Below are 15,212 nucleotides of genomic sequence, written 5' to 3'. Positions count from 1 at the left end.
ACCAGTGAAGATTCACACCCCTAGTTGGGACAGACATCCTGCGATGTGTCGCAGGATGTCGATGCTGAAACAATATCTAACACCTAGCCCTACACACCATGTTGTAAAAACCCAGGGCTCAGACCAGATCTGATATCATTCCTTAAAAAGCCACAGGACGCAAGGACCATCTAGGGCTGCACAATATATTGTTTTTTATCGTCATCGCAATATCAACTTGCGCAAAAAACATATCGCGAAAGGCTGCGACATATCGCAATTGACACTCAGAGATTTTAGTTAGTTGAAAGAAAATATCAGTAGAAACTGCAATTTAAAATGTAACTGTCATTCTCTTTTTAGTGGTGCTTTTTATATTCAATTCAGTGTTCAATTTGTTCAATAAAAGAATGTTTTAAATTATTTCCTTTCACTTGTTTTATATTATTGTATTTCAGCAAAATATTGAAAGCAGCAGAAAGGCAGAACTGAGTGGACTTTAATATCTGATTATTTATCGCAAGTAATATTGTTATCAGCAACATTATCCCATATCGAATATTGTCCTAATATCGTGCATCTCTAGCGTCATCATCAGTGAACGCTCTAACAGCATGAGGGTTCCTGCAGGGACAGGAGTCAGGCCTGCCTGGTAGAGTGGCCAGATGGAAGCGCCTCCTGAGTTAAAGTCTTATCAGAGGCCACCCCCGAGTTCGCTAATTTGATTGATAAAAAAAACAATCCGCTCTGTAGCCTAAAGGCCAGGCACTAGGTCTGGTGAAAACAGGGCATCACTCATCACATCTGAGGTTTCTGCCTTTTAAAAAGGAAGTTTTTTCCTCACCACTGTCGCACTAAATGCTTGCTCTTTGGGGGAAATAGTTGGGTCTTTGTAAATTATAGAGTGTGGTATAGACGTACTCTATCTGTAAAGTGTCCTGAGATAACTTCTGTTACGATATGACACTATAAATAATACTGAATTGAATCACTGTAGTGATGACATCGGTGTGATGGAGCAGGGTGAGGCAGGATCTGGGAGACAGGCCAATGACTGGAGCCAAACAGAGAGAGAGAGATCCTCGAAAAAAAACTGATCCATTTTGATCATTCACTTGCAGTTCATGTGTCTTTCTGTGTCTCTGCTCACTTACAGATCTGTTTGGGTTGAATCAATCGCCACTGTCTCTTCGTTGCATTTAGAAGTGGACATTTTGTGCTTCTGGTCAATAGGCACATTCAATCCAATCATTCAGGCTAAAGGATAATGTCAGGTCTGAGGTTTGGGAAGAGGTTATTACTACTAAAAGTGGCAATGGATGCCAGTCCAGGATATTTTATAGACATTTGCCTTAAAATACAATTCTAAGAACAAGTGATTTGAATGATCTACAGTACATTCTGTAATATTACATCTCTGAAATTGATAAAAATACATTTGACCAGCCTAGCATTGAAATGACCCATAAAGCTGTAACTAATGCTTAAAATAATTAGTTTATGATTGATAAGTGGTTCATAAAGCATCAAGTATTCATGCATTGATTTTATTAATTAATAATTTAGTCTGGCTTGGTTCTTTCAGGGAAGGATTGTGAAGATTTATAAAGAATATGTTTACAGAATTTACTCTCTAACCGGGATGTTTTGGGACCGATTGGTGGGATTGCTGTGGACGAAGTACACACGGAGATACACTGGTTAGAGCAAATGAGGTTAACCATGAATCTAGCTAATGCAAATAGCTCACATTACTGTATTGTGTGAACAGTTAACTTCATTTTATATTGTATGCAGCGTTTTCCTTGGCGGGGTGCAAATGTTCCACCAAAATAGTACTCAAGACTATTTTGCAGAGCCACCGTCGCTGCGTCCGGAGCTTTTCGCCACCCAAGACGATTGTGATTGGTTTAAAGAAATGCAAACAACCCTGAGCGTTTTTATTTTTCTCCTATCCAGGAATGTATCTGTGGTGAAGCCAGACCTTACTTCATAGCGCTGTGTAGATTTGAGAATAAGAGAATTTGGCCCCATTAAATATTATATTGGTGATCTACCTTATAATGACTTTATAACAATAAAAATGACGAGGGGGGATACAGTTAGAAAAAATGTTTTATGATAATAAAGAGGCATTGTTTACTTTATAGGCTGTGCATTTGTGTTATTACATTATCTGGGTCACATAAAAGTGATATATTACCAAAAGATGTATCCTGGAATTCATTCAAAACTTTAATTTGTTTAAAAAAGTAATAAATAAATACTTTTTTTAAATTATATTGAAATTTTTAATTATATTGATAATCACAATTATTTCTGGGTCAATTAATTATACAGCAAAATTTGGAGTTGTTACAGCTCTACTCAGCAGTCACATTAGGACACACTTTCCATTGTAAAAATTCTCAAAAAGAAACTCCCAGTCTGTCACTTAGCCTGCGGCGTCCAGACAGAGAGGCAGCAGTCAATATGGAATGATAGCCAGATAATGATGCGGCTGGAATTGGAAACAGATCAGGTTCTCTCTCAGATCTGCATCACTCAGTATATGAACACACACTGTATTCAACCTGTACTACATGTACACAGTCACTACACAGGAGGAGCCCAGGATAAAGACAATCACAGAGAGACAATCAATCAGACTGAGACAGAAAAAGACCCACAGAGTATGCAGAATGCAAATGGAATAGAAGGAAGGCAGACAAGCACAGTTATAAGTACTGATTCACTAAGTGCAAAGGCGAAAACCGCGGGGGGAAAGGACCTACCCCATCTGAGGGTTGTCCCCCCCCCCCCTAAAAAATATCATTAAAACCCAGTGGTGGAATGTAACTAAGTACATTTACTCAAGTACTGTACCTAAGTACACATTTTAAGTACTTTACTCACTTTCTACTTCTACTCCACTACATTCATCTGACAGCTTTAGTTACTAGTTACTTTACACATTAAGATTTTTGCACACAAAACCAGAGGTGGGGACCTTGAGTCGCACAACTTGACTCGCCAATTTTAGGACTTGAGACTTGCTTGACGTACATTGATAAATGACTCGACTTTGACTTGGTATTCAAGACTTGAGACTTGACTTTGACTTGAGACAGATAACTTAAAAAGTACTTGACTTAGTCAATGTATTAGCCAGACCTTATTCTTTTTTTCAAGGTATTGAGAAGTCTTCGTGCTATACGCGCCACCCTGCCAAGTTGCAAGGCAACCTTCCAGAGCGTGGCAGACCAGCAGAGGCAAACGTAGGAGGCAGCTGTCATCGAAGGGATTATGCCCAAAATAGTAAAATTTGGTTTAAAGAGTTTGTAGTCTATATTTATTGTAAAACACAGCTGTGTGCAAGGATTGCAACTCCAAAAGTACAGACACGAGAACCACAACATCCAACTGTATCCGCCGCAACACAAACAAAGGGAACGTTACGTGAATGTGTCTTTTAGCTAATGTTAACTGCATATTTTTTGCATGACTTGACTTGTGACTTATAGCAGGGACTCAACTTGATTCTCACCACAGTGACTTGAGACTTGCTTGTGACTTGCACATGTGTGACTTACTCCCACCCCTACACAAAACACATGTAGTTTATAAAAGTTGATGTTTTCTTATAAATGAAACTAGCAAACAATATAACGGCCTACAAGTCCAGATGAAATGATTAGACCATTAAACACAACTGTTTGGATCCTTTCCAGAGGATTTTTCTGCATCGAGTACTTTTACTTTTTTTTTTTTGTTTTACTCAGATTTTATTGATTTTTAGTATAAACAATAAAGAACAAAGAACACAGCACAGCGTCAGTGGGGTACATGTTCTTAGTATTAATACTCAAGTGTCTCTGACATCAAAGTTTTTGGTGGTGACTCTGTATTGTGATTGGTATTCTGTCCATTTTTCACATTTCTTATCATATTTTGCTTGCTGAAGTCAAGTCTCAATATTATGGGTTCTTTCCAAGAGGGGGGAATCTTACCTTTTTTTAAGGTTTCATTGTATGCCGCAAATAACATTGGACCCAGTTCCTTTTTAAACATTTTATACCACTCAGCCGGGAAGCCGTCGCTCCCCGGGGTTTTATTTGTTTTTAACTTATTAATGGCTTCTTCCAATTCCTTTGCTGTAATACATGAATTTATAAATTTGTTTTGTTTCTCTCCTATTGTTGTTAGATCTAATGAACTTAAAAAGTTTTTTATTATTTCCTCATCTGCTGAGTCCGGCAGCTTTTTGTAATACTTTTCAAATACTTTCTCTATTTCTCCTGGCTCAAATTCTAGTGAATTGGTTGTGGGATCTCTGATTTTATGGATTGTATTCATGAGTTGCTGTTTCCTTATTCGCCTAGCTAGTAATTTTGTTGCTTTGGAGCCTGATTCGTAGTAAGTCTGCCTTAGGCCCTGTTTACACGATGACGCTCTCGGGTGAAAACGCAAAAATATTTTATCGGATGTGCCTTTCGTTTATACGGCGACGGCGTTTTTGGGGCTTAAAAACGCAAAAAAGTGAAACCACCCTCCAGAGTGGAAATCTTAAAAACGCTCCACCGTCGCGTTACCGTCTAAAGGGTAAAAACGCAAAAGTCTGAAGACAGAGGTGTGGAGAGAGACGAGAAAAAGGCGTCTGTTGTTACGGAGTAGGCTACAGAAATTATAGGATCATGTTAGAATTTCAATGTAATGGCTCAATATTTAAATTATTTCGACAATGTGGATAAGGTTGTTATAGTTCGATGATGATATGTAGGCTATTCATTTGAGCCAGAGCAGGCGACAAGATGAAGAGAAAGAGAGAGAGAGAGAGAGAGAGAGCGAGTGGCAGCGGCCAGCGGGCAGAGGAGGGTCCGCTTCAGCCTCCTCTGCCTGCTGCCTCCCGCTCTCAAGCAGCGGCTGAAGGGCCGCTAGGCTCAGGGTATTGGTAGTGCTCCCGTGGGTGCTGTGCTGTGGCTTATCACGGTCAACTGTGCCGGTCATCATCAGACAAACATGCAACTCCACCTCCTCGTCTTTCCAGGCAAGCTTTTGTTGTTCGCTTCGGCGTGTTTTGGTTTCGCGCTACTAAGGAGAGAAGTAGAAGGAAGGTTCTACGCAGGTGGGTGCCTTGGTGGTGTTGTGTGGAGTTCATACTACATCGAATTTCACACACTTTTGCGTCACCATATGCACGCAGATTTCCCCCCCATAACGCTCGTCTAAACGCAGAATAAAAAGTGATAACGCAACGCCACTTTTGCGTTTTCTCTTCAGATCGTTTCCGTGTAAACATAGCCTTAGTAGTCTAGATTTCTTTTCCACTTCGTCTCCTAGTATCTCATTCACTTTTGTCTTCACTTCCTTGATTTGTTGAACCATACCTCCATCTATTGAGTCTTTATGTTGTTGCTCTACTTTTTTAAGTTCTTCAATCTTCTTCTGATATAGTTTCAATCTATTTTTCTTGTTGTATGCTGCTCGAGATATTAGTTTTCCCCGCATAACCGCTTTCATGGCATCCCAAAGTGTAGTAAAATCTACCTCCCCATTGTCGTTCTCTTTCCTGTATGTATTTATTTCTGTTTTGATCTCCTCAACAAATCCTGGATTATTTAGTAGACCAACATTCATTCTCCATGCAGTATTCCTTTTCCTGCTGTTCATATTAAGCGTCAGGTGGAGAATACAATGATCTGACATGTCCGCTACGCCAATCTTGCACTCTTCTATTCTAAATCTATCCGCTATATTCATGAAAAAATAATCTATCCTTGTATAGACTGAGTGAGAAGCTGAGTAGAACGTGAAGTCCCTCTCGAATGGATGTAGTTCCCTCCAAACATCTGAAAATCCTAGCTCTGTTAATACAGTGTTTAAGTATCTGGACACTTGAATTTTGCTACTTTTCTTTGTACTAGTTGTGTCCAAATCCTGATTCAGTGTGATGTTAAAGTCCCCTCCACATATCAGTATCCCTTCTATTTCTTGAACAACAACTTCAAATAAATTCTTGAAAAAACTCTTATCACTGTCCGGGTGTGCATGGAGTGTAACTAATTGATTTTCAATTTTCCCTTTAATCAAAATGTATCTTCCCTCTCTATCTTTCACTTCCTTCAAAGTCTCAAATTTTACTGCATTTCGCAGATCATTACCCCTCTTTTCCTCCCTTCTTTGTATGAACTATAGTATGTATTTTTAAATCCCAATTTTTTATATTTTTCGTGCTCCTGGTCCGTTAGATGTGTTTCTTGTAGAAAGCTAACCTGTGACCCCCTCTTTTTTCAGCTTTGCTATGACCTTTCCTTCTTTTCATTGGGTTATTTAAGACACCACTTTAAGTTGGCTATGTTGCATCTCCTCCCTTCTTTAGGTTTTCCCTTTCTCTCCCACTGACGCTTGCAATTCTAACAACAATATGAACTCGAACTTCAAAACAATGCTTCAGATAACAACGGGTCTCTATAATCATGCCCGTGCCCTTGTTGGAAGGAAAGGGGAAGGTCCCCCAGTAATGGTGGGGCCCCTCACTAGAGGTGAACAGAGGTCCTGTATAGAGTCCCCCTTGCCTTCTATTAGTGTCCAACATGTCTCTGCATTCCCACTCTACCAGTCTGAATAGAACATATGAAAAGCCTAATAGTGGGAGACAAGCTAAAGCCTAGTATACAAACTCTACATTTGACACCAAGTAAATGGGTAAGCAAATATTATCTCCTGGGGTATTGCAGTGACTTAGTCTTTTTTTCCATCCTTTATCCCCCAACCCTGATATCGTCTTAAGGTTACCTTACCACAAAGCCATTCTCTGTATTTATGAAAAACAGAATGAAAATAATGTCTTTTCCCTACCCCTTTCTGTCTCTTATACGTCTGTGCCATTAACATGTCGTACTAAACAGTTAGTATATGATCGTGATTCATACTTATTTTAGGATGAAACCTTATTCACGTCTGCATCACCCAATTGAATCAGACGTTATCTCCATCTTTGGCTCTCCGGAACTCCTGCAGCCTTCCTCTCGCGCGTTGAGTTAATTCACCATGCGCCTATGGTCCTCCGACGTGTTGCCACTGCGATGCCACCTGTATCCGCTCCTCCATCGTGCGCCCCTCGTCATCTTCCCTCATCTGAACATCCATTCCCCTTTTCCTCATCTCTTTAGCTGCCTCTTGCGCGCTGTTGTAGAGCCGATGTCCGTCAGACCAGTTGATTCTGATCCTGGTCAGGGGTGTTTGGAACCGGATGCCTTTAGCCTTGAGGGTCTTTTTGATCTCCATATAGGCTCTGCACTTCTGTACCACCTCGGCCCCGTAGTCATTGTCAAAGAACAGGGGTGTGTTGCCAAGCTTAACCTGTTTTTGCCAGGCTTTCCTTAATATCATCTCCTTGGTGTCAAATTGGAGAAAGTTTATGATTATAGACCGTGGAGTCTCACCGGGACCGGGTCTCCTCGCTACCGCTCGATGTGCCCGTTGAATTAGCAGGTTGGTCCCCACTGGTAGAGTTAGCTCTCTCTGTATCAGCTCCTTGACAAAACGGAAGACCGAGTCCCCCTCCGAGCCCTCCGGGACTCCAAATTTCCGCACATTGTTCCTCCTGGACCTTCCCTCAAGGTCGGTTAACTTTTCCTGCAGTTTTCTCTGTTCACGAAGGGTTGTCAACAGAGCGTCTTTAGCTTCCATGTTGAATGACTCGAGCTCCTCGATGCGTGTTTTTGCCTCATTGAGACTTTTCTTCTGGTCCTGTAGCTCGTCACTGTTTGCCTTAAGTTTGTTGTTGACGTCTTCTTTAAAATTGGCAAACTCCTGTTTAAAGCTCGTGTCGAGGGCCGTTATGTCATTTTTCATTTCTTCTTTGAGTTCACGGATTTCTTTAGTGATGTCCGTCAAATATTTGTACAATGCTGGCGTATCGTCTTTGGCTAATGCTCCGCCGCCATTCCCCCCTGCTTCACCGCTTGCCTCCATCATGAAACTCTGCTTCTTTTCCTGTGTTTTCGGATTTTTTCGGCTTTTCTGATGGGTTCCCCCACTCATCCCTCGTAATATCTATTTGAATTCGGTTTATCGTTAATTGGGGGGTTTATTTGTCTTTGACTGGTAGGAGCTACAGACTACGCCGCCATTCCTCTCATCGCTCCACCGGCGAGTACTTTTACTTTTAATACTTTAAGTACATTTCCCTGATGATACTTACATACTTTTACTTAAGTTATATTTTCAATGCAGGACTTTTACTTGTAACAGAGTATTTTTCCAGTATGGTATTCGTACATTTACTTAAGTAAAGTATCTGAATACTTCTTCCACCACTGTTAAAAACCATGCAGTGTATTGTAAATAATAACTAAGAAAACTTGTCAACTACAAACACAAGTCCTGTGGGAGAAAACAAAGTTCAAATCGCTTTGGTAGTTGTCAGCTTTTTCTTCAGAAAGAAACTTTGGGAAGGATAATGGCACAGTCCTCCATGCTGTACTAATAACGTAGTGAGGCTTTCCTCTGTGTACACATAGCTTACACAAGTACAATTCTGGCTGTATTATTTGTAGAGAGGTTCTGATACCAGTATCAGAAAAGCCTCAGATTTGGCCTAAAATGCTGGTATCGGAAAGTACTGGAGTTTATGCACTGAACCGATACCACGTAATTTAGCCCCGAAGGAAATCTACTTTAAAGTAGTTTATTTATGTTCTTTTTCCGTTATGACTCACTGTCAAACTGGATAATAAAAGAAAGTTTTGTGGCATTTATTGTTTGCGTTTGTTCATGTTTCACAAAAAAATGTAACCCGAACCAGGCCGACAACAAAGACAGAAATCAGATCACATCCATACCGGGATAGTAGTATACAGCTGTCAAAACATAATAAAATATATGACACACAGGCATCAAATCAGTACTCGGTTTCCACCGATAAGCAAGTTCAGGTATCAGAATCGGCAAGCAAAAATTTGGTCTAATCATTTGTGTCCCCTTCAAGAATTGCACGGGGATCTTTATGCTTATTCATATTACTCGCTACCATTGTCTCTCTTATTACTATGTCATCTTAGAGCTGCTGCTCTGCCCAGTGCATCCAATACAGACGTTAAAGGGGGATTTTTGCATCGGTATCTGACGCTAAGAGACACTGACCAAGTGTCAGTATTTGACAAGTTGGGAGGGAGAATGGGTTGTTCACACACATACTCACCGCTTTCTGAGGTCGTCCAGGCAGCGTTGGAGATGAACCTCGCCAGCCGTGACCAGAACGTGTTCTCCCGTTTCCTGGATCAGAACCTCAGCACAGGGATCCGCCTGGTTCAACAGACGCATCCCACGCACCAGCTTGGGCATCTCGCCTAGCACACAAAACACATGAGGAGGGAACCCATTTATTGATTTGTCTGTATTAGAGGTAAATTGGTCATAACATCTATGTACAGTGTGAGGAAAATGGTAGCAGTGAATGTACAGTGGATGGTGGCTCCTAATCATGTTGTAAAGTGTTCAGGAAATTGTTTTTATTATTATTTTGGCTTCATAGAAGAGTGACAGAAAAATACATCCAACGTGACTAAGGGTCCTATTGGCACAATCACCATCAGCTGCACTTTTGGATGGATCAAACGGTGTGGGGACTAAGAAATACACTCTCAGCCAGTCACATCTCATAGTTCTGAAACAGCTGAGCCAATCACAGTAAAAGATGACAATATTAATTCAAAATAATGGACTATTCTCTCATATTGTAATCTGGAAGGTGCAGAGCCTTGTGACGTGAACACACTGCACCACAGATCTGCAGAGGCCGCTGGTGTGGGACTTTAAAGGGTAACTAAGTTTTTTTTTTTTCAACCTGGACCATATTTTAAGTGACTGATGGGAACAACAATCTTCTTCACAGTTCATTAATACGGTGATGATAAAAATAAATAGTATAAATAATTCTGGTGAAGGCGTTTAGGTGTATGTGATCAACCCAACGCTATTTGATTCTAATATGTATCCAAACGTGAATGGTTAGATCATCACTGTCCTGCTGCCCCAAAATACTCACTGAAGCACTAAACGTGGATTAATCCGCAGCTGAAAATAGTCCCTAACAAATGCACTATTTCCTCCTGTTTTATTAATATCTGCTGGGGAGGCACCAAATTATTATGAAGTTTTTGAAAGTTTCCAGGAAAATTAAAATGTCTTAACATGAACCCAACATATTATTAGCAAATATAAATCAGCCTATTTATGGAAAAAAAACTTACAGGCTTACAGGCCTATATAGTCACTAAGGTAGCCATCCACAGATACAGTTAATCCTAAGGATTCACTGTGCTACATGTGTGTTTAAAAATAAAACATTTATAAAATCATGCCAACAATTCATATTTTAATAGCTTAGTATTCTATGTAAAAAAAAAAAAAAAAAAAGCATGTATAAAGCCTTTAGGCCGCCCTTCATGTTATTGTAGGCCCCAGGTTAATCTGCAACTTAATTTTATACTATTTAATAACATTTTTGGGATGTAATAAGAGGTCCCTGTTCGGTCTCTCTTTCAGTAAAGAGGTCCTTGGCTCCTCTCCAGGAACCATCACTTTATCATGGTGGAGAGGTTTGTGTCCCTATGAACCTGAGGGCTGTGTTGTCTGGAGCTTGGTGCTCCTGTTAGATGAGGAAGACGTAGAGTTACCCTGCCCGGAGGAAGCCCGGGGCCCCCGTCTGGAGCAAGGCCCAGGTGGAGGGCTCGTCAGCGAGCGCCTGGTGGTCGGGTTTTCCACGGAGCCCGGCCGGGCACAGCCCGAAGAAGCAACATGGTCCCTCCCTCTCCATCCCATGGGCCCACCATCTCTGGGAGGAACCGCTGGGGTCAGGTGCGCTGCCACACGGGTGGCAGTGAAGGTCAGGGGCCTCAAGCGGACCAGACCAGGGCAGCAGAGGCTGGCTCTGGGGACGTGGAATGTCACCTCTCTGGGGGGGAATGAGCCGGAACTTGTGCAGGAGGTGGAGTGCTACCAATTAGATCTGGTGGGGCTTACCTCTACGCACAGTCTCGGTTCTGGAACCATAGTCCCCGGCTGAGTGCCGCTACGTTGGAGTTACCCCGGTGGAGAGGGTTGCCTCCCTACGCCTGCGGGTTGTGGGGGGGGGGGGACTCTGACTGTTGTTTGTGCATTATGCACCAAACAAAAGCTCAGAGTATTTGGCCTTCTTGGAGACCTTGAATGGAGTCCTGCATGGGGCTCCAGTGGGGGACTCCATAGTTCTGCTGGGGGACTTCAATGCGCACATGGGCAATGATGGAGACACATGGAGAGGCTTGATTGGGAGGAACGGCCTCCCTGATCTAAACCCGGGGATTGATAGATCCGTCCAAAAATGATGAAAGCTCTGGGTGTGGAGGGGCTGTCTTGGATGACACGCCTCTTCAACATTGCGTGGAAGTCTGGGACAGTGCCAAACGAGTTGCAGACCGGGTTGGTGGTTCCCCTGTTCAAAAAGGGGGACCAGAGGGTGTGTGCCAATTACAGGGGTATCACACTTCTCAACCTCCCTGGTAAAGTCTACTCCAAGGTGCTGGAAAGGAGGGTTCGGCCGATAGTCGAACCTCAGGTTGAAGAGGAACAATGCGGTTTCCGTCCTGGTCGTGAAGGTAAATATGGTGCAAAAGGTGAGAGCTTGTAGAATACAATGTGAGAACTTGCAGAACAAAAAATCTGTATGTTAAAAGTTGCACTTGTAAAAAATAATCACACACATGTGATCTGAATTTGAAGTCACACAAAGAAAAAAATCTGAACTTGTAAATTGATATTTGCACTATTCTGAATGTGAAGTCACAGAAAAAATATTCACAAATGTGTAGATTGATATTTTCATGAACACAATGACAGCTGCAAACTTATAGTGCAATATTTACTTGTATACTTTTTTTTTAATTCAAGTTAATTTTCCATCACAACCACAACTCAGTGATTAAAGTCTCTCAAATCTGTCACTGCAACTTCACATATGTGCTCTCTCGCATCACAAAGTGGCAAATCTGCACGCCTCGACTTTTGCAACACTTGTTGCGATACATTTGGTGCAATAATTTGTACCTGGAGCTCTGAGCCAACAGAACGGGGAAAGCAGGGTTTCTATCACCAGATGAGGGACAACTCAGTCCGGCTTATTTATGTAGCATGGACGCTTGCTGGAATAGCAAGCTAGCGTTAGCTAACTAACCAACCAGCCTGCTTCTAAATAAATACCTTTAATTATCTTAACACTTTTCAACAGTCAAACTGAAACACTGGCGGTGAGCTCCAGGTCCTGCAGCCGCAGACGGATCGTTTGGGGATCGGCCAGCGTAGCAACATTGCTATTGCCAGAAAGCTTCTCTACCAACCTCGACCTGCAGTCGGAGCTCCAGCGGGACACGGAGAGCCCCACACCCGGTAGCAGCAAGATCCAGGGTACAAGCGGCCAAAATGGGTTTCCGCAGGAGGGCGGCTGGCGTCTCCCTTAGAGATGAGAAGCTCAGTCATCCGTGAGGAGCTTGGAGTAGAGCCGCTGCTCCTTTGCGTCGAAAGGAGCCAGTTGAGGTGGTTCGGACATCTGGTAAGGATGCCCCCTGAGCGCCTCCCTAGGGAGGTGTTCCAGGCACGTCCAGCTAGGAGGAGGCCTCGGGGAAGACCCAGGACTAGGTTGAGGGATTATATCTCCAACCTGGCCTGGGAACACCCCCCGGATCCCCCAGTCGGAGCTAGTTAATGTGGCTCGGGAAAGGGAAGTTTGGGGTCCCCTGCTGGAGCTGCTGACCGCATGATCTGACCCCGGATAAGCGGACGAAGATGGATGGATGGATGGATGGGTCCTTGGCTTAAAAATCGTTGGAGACCCATGCTTTACATTGTATCACCACTGGAGTTCTGGCCCTGTGAGCCAGTCTTTCTAAATGCTTGGCCCATACTTCAGGGTCAGATTTAATTTGCATGAGTTTATGCTAAAATAATATTTAAAAAAGTCATCATCATCAGATCATCATCACTGAATTCGACCAACGTCCACACTCACTGAGCTGCTGTCTACAGACTTGATATTTTACATTTGTACTCTTTCCTACTTTGTACTGCAGCACAACAATTTCCCTCAGGATACATAGTTATTTACTGTATGTGGTAAAGTAAAACAGACTTAAGCGTGCTGAAACATTTCCTTACCACAGGAGACCATAACACTGTGAAAGGTACTTACCTCCTCAAATACATGTCATTATTAGTGTGGTGTTTGCTATCTGTAAATGTTCCTGATTCAAAAAACAAAAATTCTAAAACCAAAAATACCCCCCCAAAAAAGTGTGCGTGTGCCTTGTAAGACCTACTTGGGTGTTTGGGTTCTATGGCAACCCGTAAAATGGGTGTGGCCTCAAAGTTGAGTGGGATGAAGGGCGGGCAGGCGGGGGAGCTGGACAGTGTGGCCGACTTCAACACGCACTCCTCCAGACCTCTGATACCTGACAGGACAGGACGGGAGCAGAACATCAACATAATTCCACACTTTACTGTACAATTAAGTGTCTCAGAAAGAATGGTGACTTTCAGTCGAATATTATATTTTATATATATATATTTTAAACAAATTAAAGTTGGTTTGAATGAATCCCAGGATACATTATCACGGGTTGTTAGTTGTTGGCGAGAGATTCGTGAAATAAAAGGCAGCAAGACAGATGGCGAGCCGAGCTGGCCATGATTATAGCTGTAACAATTCCAAATTTTGCTGTACAATTAATTGTCTCAGAAATAATTGCAATTAACAATATAATTGTCTCTTTCAGTAAAAAAAAAAAAAAATGATGTATTACTTTTTTAAACAACTTTTTGTTAATTTTTGTTTCATTCAAAACAACGATTTCAAATCCCAGAATACATTATTTTGGTTATATATCAGTGTCATGTGACCCAGATAATGTAATAACACAAACAAAGCCTATGAAGTAAACAACGCCTCTTTATTGTCATTTTTGTTGCTATGAACGAATATTTGGTCCAGTGCCAACAACTAACAATTGAAATTAAAATAAAAATATATAGTCCAACCAATAATTACTTTTTCAAACTAAATTACATATGCCTTAAGACCTTAGCTAATGTTAGCAATTAATTGCGGTTAAACAAAGAAACCGCAATTATGTAAAACAATTATGTATTCATTGTTATAGGCCTAACAGAGAGCGATATGCAGCATTGCAGTGGGGTTAGGGTTTTCCAGTGATACATGAAGAGAAAAGAGCTAAACCAATGGAAGAGTTCAGGTATGTTTTGGTGCCACCATCATAGGGTAAAACCAGCACTTGGATTAGTAAGAGTCAAAAGTGCCCCCCCCCCCCCAGTGTTATGTGGCTAAGGGCATTCAAAAGAATGAAACAAAATCAAATATATAACAGATACAGACAGAGTTTACCAGAACATCCTGAGATTTAGATTTAGAGATTTAAAGGCATGACTAAGGCTTCTGTTCACAGATTCCTCTCCGGTCTTTAAAAACCACCCAACACCACACTGGTGCAAGCTAAATCTGAACGTTGTAGGCAAAGCCCTGGATTCGTTTATTTACAGATCTCAGTGCATTTCGGCTTTTCTTTTCCCAGCTCCGTACAAGAAGAGCAGTGGAAGGACATTCACTGCTGTTTTAATTGTCTCCCTCTCATACAGGAAACACATGCCAGTTAAGAGCATAATTGGATGCGTTACAAGATGTGTCAGTGATCTGTGTACAGGAGTAACATTCACTAACATTAAAAACCACAAACTTTCCTTCAGCTTGACAAAACAAACACACAAAAGACTTATGTATTGACATTTGCAAATTAGCTAAGACAAAAAAAAAACTACTTAGTTATGCTGACTTGAATCAGACTTTTAGTGAGTCACAAAAAAATATGTCTGAAGACTTGGCTTGGATTCTTCTGAAGGTTGGCTCACCTGAGACCTGAGACTGATGAAGAGGCAAGCACCAACTCTCAGGTTTCAAATACTGCGTCATTTGACTCATTAACATGCAGAGACTAAAAGACTTGTATGTATGTTCATAACTATAGAAATAAAATGATCCATAACACATTTTAGTTCAATGTTACAAACTGGCATTCATTGTTTGAGTTTGTTCATGTTTCACAAAAAGTTTAACCTGAGCCAGACCGTAAAACAAAGATAGATGAGATCACATCCATACAGGGATAGTAGTATAGAGCTGTTAAAACATAATAAAATATATGACA

General features: G+C 41.6%; 1 protein-coding gene across 4 annotated transcripts in view; it reads right to left on the bottom strand.

Moving 5' to 3' along the window:
* The window catches only part of efl1 (elongation factor like GTPase 1), a 130,456-nt gene that overhangs the window by 33,114 nt on the left and 82,130 nt on the right, over positions 1-15,212 (bottom strand). For all 4 annotated transcript variants that reach the window (XM_039794987.1, XM_039794985.1, XM_039794984.1 and 1 more), the window contains exons 16-17: positions 13,314-13,445; positions 9,164-9,311 (exon numbers count right to left, since the gene is read on the bottom strand). In XM_039794987.1, coding sequence (XP_039650921.1) covers positions 9,164-9,311; positions 13,314-13,445 — 280 coding nt within the window. The remainder of the gene's footprint in view (positions 1-9,163; positions 9,312-13,313; positions 13,446-15,212) is intronic.

This window comes from Perca fluviatilis, chromosome 3, assembly GCF_010015445.1.
Source record: "Perca fluviatilis chromosome 3, GENO_Pfluv_1.0, whole genome shotgun sequence".
In the NCBI taxonomy this organism is placed as follows: domain Eukaryota; kingdom Metazoa; phylum Chordata; class Actinopteri; order Perciformes; family Percidae; genus Perca; species Perca fluviatilis.
This window is presented reverse-complemented; position numbering and strand designations above follow the sequence as displayed.